The sequence below is a fragment of the Convolutriloba macropyga genome, chromosome 13, assembly GCF_964194025.1.
Source record: "Convolutriloba macropyga chromosome 13, txConMacr16.3, whole genome shotgun sequence".
In the NCBI taxonomy this organism is placed as follows: Eukaryota; Metazoa; Xenacoelomorpha; order Acoela; family Convolutidae; genus Convolutriloba; species Convolutriloba macropyga.
In genome coordinates, this window is record NC_134480.1 from 44,401,864 (window position 1) to 44,414,192 (window position 12,329).

The window sequence follows — 12,329 nt, forward strand, 5'->3', positions numbered from 1 at the left end:
AGGCTGACGATAGCTTGAACAGTCTCGACTGCATAACGGTACCATTTCAAGTTTCTCACGCTGAATATTTGGCATGGCCACAAAAAAGAGAACTCCTGCTCACAAAATGAACTGTCTGAAATGTCGGCGATAATAGAAAATGACAGCCCGGATTTGATTCTCTGAGTATTTGAGCTTTGAACCGTCTTTGAATGTACGTTCCAGCTTTGAATGTACTTCCAAAACATTTCAACTCCAGAATATTTTAAGTTTACTTCTGTGCAATTTTGCTACAGTATAGTTATATTGAGGTCATAGAGTTTGCCTAAGCTAACTTTATCCTGTGTAGTCTGAAAACTACTCATATGTCAAAATTTATTCTGAGCATCATAATGTCATACTTTTATTACGTACAACTGGTATATACTATAGTAGTATACACGCTCTTTATATGTAAGCTAGTTTGTGGGCAATTACCACAAAGTCCATTCAGCTTAGTGGTCACGACTTCCTACGCAAATTAAATGTAACAAGTAACCACGCAGAGGTTCGAATCGCATATTTAAGCAAACCCTAAATAATAATCTTGACATATTATTTTCGAGCAGTAAACACAACTCAAAAGTTAAAACTAGCCAGTGTAAATTGTGACATGAACAAAATACTTGCCGTCCAGAAAAAAGAACAAAATGTCTCTCAACTGATGCATCTCTGATTTGCTCTGCCACCAATCTCCGAGGGCTGAAAACAGGCAACTGTTAGTTCACTGCAAACTAAGTCTCGTGCTGATCCCATGCGATTACGAAGTAACAAAATTTTAAATTTCATTAACGGAAATATTATGTTACAGGAAACAGCTCAACCAATTGCGTATTGTGAATTTTTCGCATTACGTAATTTTAATAAAATTAATGCAGTTAATTGTTTCAGGGTTTGGTGCCATGATTGGTCCACCACTTGGATCTTCACTCTCGAGTTTGGGAAACGCACGTGAGAATAATTTTGCTACTACTTTAAAATCATCGTGTGCAATCGTTTCTAAAATCATTATTTCAAAATCATCACGTGATATAACAATATAACTGTTCAGAAACAAAGTGGCCTAATTAAAATACTGATTTTATTTGCTTAAAATGAATTCTTTCAAAAAATTCACGTGAAATTTTGGACATCTCTCACAATTATAAGTTTTTGAGAGTAGAGGGCAACATGAAAACGTTATAGCTTGAAAAGTAAAAGAGACTTAGAAATTTAAATGTCTTCTTTTTAAGGAAGAATATATATATATATATATATATATATATATATATGTACATATATATGTGTACATACCTTATTTTTAAGGGAATTAAGTGTGTTTATACCAGGTTGTAAATTAAGATTGCAATTTTGCTCCGCATATTTTCGTTTTTGTAACAAGTATATTTGAATGTTTAAAAAGTAATCAATTAAATTTTCTTGTGTCATACAAATCAAAGTATTTTGAAAATAGTCAATTTATCTATTTTTTAATGATGGAACTTGTTGCTGTTTCAGTGGGTTGGAACGGGTACAGTGTGCCCTATTATCTCTACGGTGGATTCGAGACATCTCTCACAATTATGGTTGTTTTATTTGTCCCTGCTGCATCTCCCTTCACTGTAGACAAAGGCAAGAAAGTGGTAAGTCTATTAAAAATTTTAACATGTAAAATTAAGTAAAAATTTTGGGAAAAGTTCCGGGTTGCTTTGGGTTCTAGTCTGTTTATGTTTAGTCTTAAAAATTATATATTCGTCGATAAGAATTTAAATGGAATTCCATTAATCTGCTCAAAAGTGTATTAATATAAAAGAATATGAGCATATTTTCAAAAACTTCAGGCCTCATCGGTTTTAAGCGTAAATTTATGTTTCATAAATTAAGTGTTTGTAAATTTGATCTATAAGATCAAAAAAGTAAGAAAAAGCTGCAATCTGTGAATCAAAATGCTGGGTTGTAACATATACTACAAGAGTTTTGAAAAATGTCTCACAAGCTAACAGTACCAATTCGACTAGGGGATTTGGGAAACATATTTTTTGTTCTTGCAAAAAGATTTTACAAGCCTGTATTTTATGAATCGTTCGACTAACTAACTAAACCCTTATTTCAGATTCCGAAGCACCTCTACTTTAAGTTCATCACAACGAAGACCCTGCTGTGTTTGAGTGTACCAGTGATAGCTCTGTTTGCAATCGCAGGCTTCAAAGATGTCGCTTATTCTCCGTACTTTGAGGAATCAGTAGGTACGAACATGCTTACATCTTTTTAGCGTACATTTTACAGTTATGGGATATTAGTAGCCTCAGATATCCGTTAATCAATACACAATGAAGATCAAAGTATCCACTTAATATCTGACTAGCTACTCCTATACCACAGGCTCACTTCATTTAAATTATCCACGTGAGTGCATAAAACACATGGTTGCAGGTTTTCTAAAATTTTGCAATCATGTGTTTTATGCACTCATGTATTTTAAGAATACGAGGACAAAATTGCTAAAATATTCTCCGACTAATCTAAGAACTGACGGTCTCTGAATGGTATTGACGATTATTAGTTGAAGGAAAAAACCGTTTTTGAAGGAAAAACTTTTGATGTACTTTTCTTACCTGCAACTTAAGTAAAATAGAGGCTCTGTTGCTAAGACATATGACATAGGTAAGTTTAAAATAGTCACAGAAAGGCCGGGGCTGAAAACAAATAACAAAGTAATAGAAAAAACCCGGGTTGACCACCTTAAAAGAAACTTTCTAATCATAAAACACCGTATATGGATTTACTGGAAACATACTAAACATACAGCGACCATAAAAATTTTGATTTCGCTGAGAAAAATTCCAGAAGTCCAAATGCAGTTCCAAAAAATCGTTTCTGTGGATAAATTTTTAAAATTCTGCATTTTTATTCTATGGTACAGTTTTTATTATAAAACGCCATTAAAAATTTTTTTTGGGCCGTTTTATGGTTACAAATTGTCCATAAAAAATTCTGTATTATTAAATGGCCGATTTTGTAGGGGTTGTTTTTCAAATGAATTTGAAAGCCCAGTTTTAGATTCATTAATCGTCCAAAAACAAAAAATCCACTTTTATGGTACTTTACTTACCATAAAACGCCATAAAAAAACTTTTTTATTGACCATTTTATGGTTTCAAATTTTCCATTAAAAAGTTCTGTATTATCGAATGCTCATTTTTTGGAAAGTAGATTACTGCAAAAGTTCAAAAATCCAGGTTGGGGGTCGATTTTTTGCTTCATTATATAGAAAAAAAACGATTTTAGGAATGCTATAGATAAAGATAATTTGTCAGGTAAAAACTCAAAAAAAAATGCTGACTTCTTGATAATCATAGTGTAAAGTTAGCAAAAATTGCAAAATTTTAACTTCAGAAAACTCTCAATGAATGTGGATCTAGGAATAGCCCCTCCCGTAGTTTACAAAGATTGTGTTTTGGCAAAATTAATCAGAGTGGACTGAATAAGCTGATTTCGGGCAACTTTTGATGAAGTTGTCCAAATCGAACCAAACTTGGCATGAAGTGTACCTAGAGTGTAAAATGAAAAGAATTTTTGCTATAGCTTGTCTCTTGTACAAGTTCGCTTTTCTTATGGTATTTTGCGATTGTTTCGAATATTTAATTTTTAAATAAAATATTTTTGATTGGGTCATAGATTTGTCCAAATCAAACCAAATTTGGCATGGAGTGTCCTTACGTACCTAGAGTGTAAAACGAAAGGATTTTTTGCTAGAGCTTGTCTTCGGTAAAAGTTAGCTTTTCATACGGAAATTTGCGGTTATTTCGAATAATTAATTTTGAGTTTTTGAAATAAGTTTTTTTCGGATTTAGTGATATCGTGGATGATGTAACTACTGATGTAACTTAGCTAATTTTTTAACCAGTTCTGAATATGCAAATCATTTTGTCAGAATAAGTGTTTTGGAGGAAAAATTGAATTTGTTGTGGAAATTACATTTTGCCTATTAAACGGATAGAGTTTTTAGCCTTGGTTTTTTCTAACCTAGTGCCTGCTCATTTCTCCAATAACTATTTTCTAACACCGCCACTACCGCCAGTCCCACGCGGGATGAAAAAAGAGGAGGGCAACAAAAGCAGAACATGATGGATAAGTCTCAATACGTCAGTTTTTTAACTTGACTTTGAGATTTTTCCGACAGTAGTTAGATATATTTAATTTTTGTCTTTTCAACAAACTTTTAAAACATTAAACGGACCATATATGGAAACTTTTTAATCATAAAACTGACCAAATATGGAAACTTACTAACCATAAAATGACCCATATATGGAAACTTATTAACCATAAAACGGACCATATATGGAAAGTTACAAACCATAAAATGAGTCATATATGGGAAGATGCACTGTTTCAATCTTTTACTGCCATGGGAGCCAAAAAGAATGCTCTCCTTGGAAAACTTATTTTCCTTAAAGCGGACCATATATGGAAACTTAGTTACCATAGCAAGATCATAAAACGGAAATTTGTATGGACTTTTATGAACCATATATGGTGCGTTTTATGGTTAGTAAATTTGGCCAACCTGGGAAACTACAATAAATGTAAAACCCATGTGATAAGGCCCGGTATGATAGGTAGGGACATGGTAAGATCTGGTTTTATAGCTCTTTTTGGCAAGATATCAAGGTTACCCTTTGCCCACTCTTCTTCTTGGCAACAGTTGAAAACTTTCACTGATCATCTGTGCTACAAACATATCTTATGCTACCAGGAAAACTTCTTCAATTCGGAACTTTTATTCAAACATTGAATTGAGCGCTAGGAATTGAAATGGTCGAGGCCTCATTATAGCTAGCATTCCACGTACCTTCAGAAATACAGTTGGAGGGTCAAAAGCCATCCTAATCCAAAAACATCAACACAAATGCTCTAAACACTGCTAACAATTGTTGTTGTTTTGACTGTCCATTTCAAAATGAAAGTTTAAAAGACGAACAATTCAAATTAATGCAGTTTTCCACACATATTATGTCAATTATTTTAGAAAACAAATTTAACAAGAATCTTCAACATTTTGTTTCAGGCGTCCGCTCAGATTTGATTGGCTACGTGTTCATGGCAATTAGTGCCACATACCTCACCTGTTCACCCATTTGGGGAATGGCCATTCAGAAGGGATATGTTGGGGTAGCCCTCACTTTCGCCTTCTGCTCTGGATCTGTCGGGATGTTCCTGTTTTACCTCCCACTGGTAGCACCAGGACTGGTCAATTTGTACTATTCTCTGGCTGTTTTGCTCCTCAACGGGTTGATGTTGTCGGCCTTGTTCGGCTCTTGCTACCTCGTGTTTGAAAAGATTGCGGAAAGAAATGGTTATTAAACTCTTATTTTTAGTAGACTAAAATAGTAGAGATTATTAAAATCTGGCTTAAAATTAAGGTTAGTAGTATATAATACCTACGTAAAGAAAGGGGGGGTTATCAATCGACTCTTAACCATAGGATAATAGGTAGTGGCGGTTAAGTGGGAATAGGCTAGGCGGGATAAAATCTTTCCGCCTGCTGTTTATTGCCGTTCTATTCCGCCGTTCCTGCTAGTTCTTTCTGGTCGTTTGAATTTAACGCTACATGTAAAAAGTAGTCTTACTACCCTAATAGAGGGGAGGGGGTTATTATGTGATATTTAGACGTGTGATTAGGTAGTTTTGGTCAGTTGTTAGCAAAAATTGATCATTATTGGGAGAATGTGTGCATAGATCAAATGGCAACTATAGCAACGCTTGATTTGAAAAGTATTCACGAAACTTACAAGGAAATCGAAAAAGAATATTCACAATACGGTAAACGATTTTTATACTTTTTAGCCACTTGTTTGCATTTGGATCCGGATCTTGATTTGGATATTGCGTTGAAGTTGCGGCCGTACGGAGGTTTGATTGGTATTGATAATTCTTCGTTAGACAAATATTTCAAAAATTTTAAAATTTTGAGATTACATGCCATACTCCACGACGCTTCCGGTTTTGTTTATGAATATAGTGAAAAGGGTCCAGGCTATTCTTACGTATTACCTTGTTCAGTGACAAATGAGTACCTTGGTCATGTGACTGGAATTGCTTTTTGTTTATACGTAAAATCTTTCAAAAATAGTTTATTCAATTTGCTGGAATGTTGAAAACCGGAGCGGTTGTTCTTGATTTTGAAGGCTTTCGAAGTAAAAAATCTGGATTTATAATAAAAGAACTTGCGGTATCTACCGAAAATTACAACGATATAATTTCGTTTTTACCTCCAAAATCATTTAACATACTTTGTTTGAGTGAGCAAAGATCTTTCCTGTGGGTATCTAAATTCCTTCATGGTCTCTCGTGGGAGACAGGAGAGTACCCTTATTATCATTTGCAACAGATTTTTCAAAGTATAGTTCTTCGATTTCCCTTTTCTGATTTTTACACAAAAGGATTAGAAAAAACGGAAACTTTACGACAGCTGTTACAGAGGAACGTTATCAACTTGGAAACTTTGTTCTGCCCAAAAATTGAACACTTGAAGTTGTATCGGGAGACACCAGTTTGTAAATTACATGCATTGAGTTGCCCAAAACGACAGAGAACCAAGCATTGTGCCAATAAGAAGGCAAAACTCTTTTACCAGTGGCTGACGAATGAATCGTCGGTTAGAGAAACCAGCTCCGTCTCTACTACAAGTGAATTTGTCTCCAAATTTGACAGTTTACAGTTGCATAACGCCTGAAAATCAGTTAACGGTTACTCTTATCAAGGAAGAAAAAATTGACACAAGAGGCCAAACAGTTTTGAGAAAACAGCAGATTGTGTGTGCTGGTGCTGAAATAGAAGCTTTCAAGAAGTATCTTTCTCTACTGGAGTACTTTCAATTGTACCATGTCTTTACAAGAGAAAATGAAAAGGTTGAAACTAACCCCTTTACCTACGCCCAAGCGTGCACTACCAGTTCTGATGTCTCTGGACGATGAGACTCTTCCCGATGACATCAAGCAGCTGATTAAAGAGAACAATGTAGAGTCAATTGTTTTTAGAGATAAACAAGATTCGATGAATGCAAACTATACAATCACTTACAAACAAGGAGATGAAGACTCTGGATATGTTTCTTATGAATTTTTTATAGTTAAATAATTATGTACAAATTCCTGGAAAGCAATTCATTTTTTTGAACAATTTTATTTCACAATGAGTCAAACTGAAGATCAATTAGATTCGGGTGGAGGCATAACTGACTTGGTTTTTGACGCCGAGCACCAAGAAAGACAATCTTGGAGGTTTTGCAATTCGAGATTGCCTCGATCAGAGGTTGTATACTTTACACAAATCATTCTTTCTTGTACATTTGGATACGCTCTTCCAAATCCAAAGTTATGAATAAAGTTATTTCTACCAATGACCGGTTGTTCATGGCTGTTTGCGGGCCGTCTTGCTGCGGGAAAACTGAGCTTATTTTCAAAATGTTATTAGTTGGCACATTTTTCCCAGAGTTTCAAACAATTTATTATTTTTATCAGCATGATCAGCCAAAATTCCAATCGTTAGAGAAGAAACTGAACATACATTTTAAAAAATTCTCCAATTTTGAGCTCATTTCAGAGTTAGAGAACTGCCTTCTTGTGTTCGATGATTCACGTGAAGAAATTTTTAATGACAAAGAATTTTCCAAATTAGCAACCGCAGGGCGACATAGAAACATCAGTGTAATTTATGTTAAACACAATTTGTTCCAGCAAAGCAGATGGTCCAGAACAATTGATCTAAACACAACACATATCATATTGTTCAAATCACCCCGTGACACACAACAGATTAGTTTTATTGGTCGACAGTTGAATAATGCACAATTTTTAAAAGAAAGCTATGAGCTCGCAACCAAAGAACCGTTTGGTCAATTATTAATTGATCTGGATCCAAAAACATCAGACGTCTTGCGCTACTGTTCAAATATTGTTCCTCCAGGACCATCAATTTTTTATCTGCCATCAGCTAAAGCCGTTATCACAAATTTGAGCGATGAGAGAGAAAGAAATTTGTATGCTGGGGCGGCTGCTAGACATATCGGATACAAAACTAAAAGAGAAGATCGAGAGAGCTCCAAATAAATTCATTAAATTCCTTTGCAAATGTTTGCTCAACATTGTCAATCGTAATGTTCCAATAAGAAAAAGTGTTGTAGAAGGTTATGAAAAATCATTCAGAAAGCTATTGTCTAGACAAACAAGTTTGAAAGAAAAGAGGCAACTTTTTTCTAGAGAAACAGATTTGGTCAAAATTGTTGGTTTCGCTTGTTATCGATATTTGACAAAATCATAATGCGCACCGAAGAATTCATTTTAATTCCAAAACGAATGTTTGCTTCACATCAACCGGTAAAAAAAGAAGTTTTGGACAATCCCCTTTATAAACAGAAAGCTGCACAGCTGTCTCTTTTGCAAAGAAACCAGTCCAACTCAATGGAAAAACCAGAGAAAGCATTTGAACCAGTTGAGACTGCAAACAAACTGATGATTGAAACAGCAGAAGAGGAGAAAACAGAACCCCTGAGCGAAGACAGCGAGATTGAACCGGTAGTGAAAAAACAAAGAAAAAGCGACGATTTCACCTCTATAATGATAGAGCTAGAAGTTATGAATAAAAACCAAATCAAAAGATCAAAAATCATACTTGACTTGATTAACCAATCTGAAACAGTCACCATAGAGTCGAGCGACGTTCTTCACGTTAATAAAGAAACACTGGGCATCAACGCTTCAACATTTCTGTACAATCTACAGCAACCAACTAAAAAAATTGACATTGAAAAATACTCAAAAATTTTATTTGCTCTTAATATCTCACCTCATCTTGTTGCAAAAACACATGCCAAGCAAATCTTGGAAGCCTTGTCTGATAGTGAACAAGAATTTTTCCCAAGTAGAGAACAACCCAGTCAACAAGAGTTCTCCTCTACTGGAGAACGACTCAGTGGCTCAAAACCAACCCGAAAAAAATATAAAGAAGAAACGGACCAAACGCCAGACAAAGAAGAGACCAGTCAGAAGATGTGGTCTTTCTTTTCCTGAAGTAAAAAAATTGGATCAGTTGTATTTAAAAGGACCAGCTTCGTATGGAAGCATAAAACGACTACAGACTCAAAGCAAGCTCCCTATAGGCAAAGTCCTGTCCTATTTGGAGACAAAGCCGTCTTTCACAAAGTACCGTTCAAGTCGACTAAAATTTCCTAGGCTTAAAGTTTTTGTAAAAGACATTAACGAAATTTGGTCTCTAGATTTGGCATACGTTGATAAATTAGCAAAGTATAACCGCAACATCAAGTATCTCCTAGTAGCAGTTGATTGTTTGTCAAGATATTTACGAGTGGAACCATTAAAAACAAAGTACGCAACAGAAGCAGCTGAAGCATTCAAAAAGATGATCAAAAACAAACAGCCCGAAAAAGTATGGGTTGACGATGGCACAGAATTTCTTGGAGAATTCAAACAATTGTGCAACAAACGCAGAATTCAGTTATATAGTACTTTCAGTGAAAAAAAGTCAGCTTTTGCAGAGAGGAACCTTAGATCTCTCAAAAAGATAATTCATCGGTATCTCGAAGAAAAGTGGACCTAAAGCTACATTGACCAATTAGACCAATTTGTGAAAACAATCAATTCAAGAGTCAATCGAGTAACTAAAATTGCTCCCAACAAAGTTACAAAAAAAGATGTGCCACGACTAGTTTCATTGACAGTCCAAACAAGCTCAAATCAGAAGCCCAAGTTTTACATTGGAGACTTTGTGAGAATAGTTAAAAAAGATAAAGCATTCAGGAAAAGTTACAAGCAATCGTTCACAGACGAAGTCTTTGAAATAACGGGAATACCGACATTAAGCCCACCAACATACTCTTTAGTCGACACAGACAAAGAACCAATTCAAGGAAAATTTTATCAACCAGAATTACAACTTGTCAGGCTCCCACTCGTTGAAAATGTCCAACAACCGGTTTGAAGACGAGTTTACAGTTCACGTTGTTTCATCCGCTTCAATGGAAATATTTGATTCAAACACACTTGCATCATTTCGAAATTTTTTTAACGACGAAATTCAACTTGCAGGTGATTGGAGAGTGGCGTTAAGTGAAATCATATTCCCAACAAAAATAGAAAACATAGTAAACGGAAATCTAATTGTGTACAACTTAAAAGACTATGAAGATTCCCAAAAGATGTCTTCGGCAGCTAATGTTATTTCTAGACCTTATAGTGGACAACAGTTTAGTTTTATGCCAGGAACCTTTGATACAGTGGCACAACTTCTTGCTACAATTAAGCGAACAATTGGACTGCCCCATTTTTCTTTCAGAGAGTTGAAGAGCTCTGGAAAATATGAAATTTTATTTGGTAAGTATGAGGGAATTACATTTCCCAGCGAGGAAATTCCGAGCATTATTGGATTTAAGGGTATTCCTGACGGTAATGGAATACATATTGGGTACAAAATGATCCCCAATGCGAACAGGTTTATGAAAAGTGATGATACGAAAGCTTATTATGGGGAGTTCCCAGCTGATCTTTGTGCTGGAAAGCATCTAATTTTCATCTACACTAACATAATTGAATATCAATACGTTGGTGACACTAAGGCTCCTCTTTTGCGAGTCATTGATTCAAAACAACGTCTGAAAAACGGTAGTGTCTGTGAGCTTGAGCCAACTCATCGGATAGTTTTTACAAATTTAGACTATAAGAAGCTCCTAACCAACACAATTCAATCGATTTCAATTGAACTGAGAACGGAAACAGGACAATTAGTTCCCTTTTCGGGAACTGGAAAAGTTATTCTAACACTATAATTCAAAAAATTTTCCTCCTAAAATGGATTCTTATTATGCGAATCAAGCAACGTCTTTGCCTCACTTCTCTGGACATTATCGTCAAAGAGGAAGTGGTTTTGGAGCCCTAGCTGCAGGCATTGGACGCGTTGCGCTGCCTTTAGCACGTCGTTTTATTTTGCCTACAGCAAAGCGTATCGGGAAGGAGCTTCTGAAACAAAGTGTTCCAGAGATTTTGGATGTAGTCGGAAGCAAAAAATCTCCTAAACAGGCGTTTAAAAATACAATCGCAAAAACTGTTAAAAAACAGACTGGGGGATCTCGACGAAATGCTTCACGTCGGAGGAAGTCAAGTCGAGTCAAGCCACAGAAAGCGATCAACAAACGCAAAAAAACCATTTCAACGCACAGAGCTCCAAAAAGAAGTCGGTCAGATTTTTTTGCCAGAGTGAACGATGATCGCTAATTTGTTACCATCAGAAGCAACTCACAGTTCTTTGGATTTATTCGAAAAACCTTCTCTTTTAGTAACTTTTGATGGTAGTTTTTGTCAAAAATTGGGCCCAGTCTACAGTCCAAATGGACCCATGTTAGAATTTGAAGTCGCCGTTGACCGAAATAATTTTATTGACTTACAGAAAATTTTCTTGGAAGTAAAATGTAAAATTGTCCAGTCATCAGAAGCTGATTTGAGATATGACGCAGGAGCAGCAACAGATGTTACGAAGACAGCGTTATGTGTTACATTCACAGCGTTATGTGTTACATTCACTCTTCTCTGATTGTACAGTGTCTGCTAATGGACTAAAAATTTCAAACGCTAACGGAAACTATGCTCATAAAAGTTTTATTGAAACAGAATTTTCACATAACAAAGATGCAAAAAACACCTGGTTGGCATGTCAGGGTTACTCCTACGAAGAAAATCCAGGAGCGCTGTCAACTGCGGAAGTGACAGAAGGAAAGCCTTAGTGAGGCAATCAGCTGAGTGCACATTCTACGGTAAAGTTGCAGTCGACTTTTTCACCTGTGACAGACATTTGCTAAGTGGTGTGACACTTCGCATTGCATTTAGACGGTCAATAGATGATTTTGTTATAATGTCTGACGATGCTGCCAAGCACTACAAAGTAAAAATTGTCGAAGCTAATTTGTATGTGCGCAAGATGACATTGAACGATGATGTTGTATCGGCTATTGAAAAAACTTTATTAACAAGTCCAGCTTCGTATCCCTACCTGGAGACTCTAACAAAAACGTTTCTGGCGTCAACAGGTCTCCACAGTTGGAAACAAGAAGATATTTTTGCCAGAGAACCGATTCGTAGACTAGCAATTTGTCTGAACACTAACGAAGCGTTTCTTGGTAACAACAGACAAAATCCATTTAATTTCCGCAAATTCGACCTTGAGCAGATTTATATTTATCGAAACGGTTTACCTGTGGCAGACAGTCCGATATCAACAAGTGATGACAAACGTCTTTACTTTAACACAATATCCGATTT

At 35.7% G+C, this 12,329-nt stretch overlaps 1 protein-coding gene across 3 annotated transcripts in view; it reads left to right on the plus strand.

The window, feature by feature from the left end:
• LOC142352133 (MFS-type transporter SLC18B1-like) overlaps positions 1–12,329 on the plus strand; it is a 60,815-nt gene that overhangs the window by 25,353 nt on the left and 23,133 nt on the right. For all 3 annotated transcript variants that reach the window (XM_075404513.1, XM_075404514.1, XM_075404515.1), the window contains 4 exons: positions 910–969; positions 1,516–1,640; positions 2,111–2,243; positions 5,069–5,356. In XM_075404513.1, coding sequence (XP_075260628.1) covers positions 910–969; positions 1,516–1,640; positions 2,111–2,243; positions 5,069–5,356 — 606 coding nt within the window. The remainder of the gene's footprint in view (positions 1–909; positions 970–1,515; positions 1,641–2,110; positions 2,244–5,068; positions 5,357–12,329) is intronic.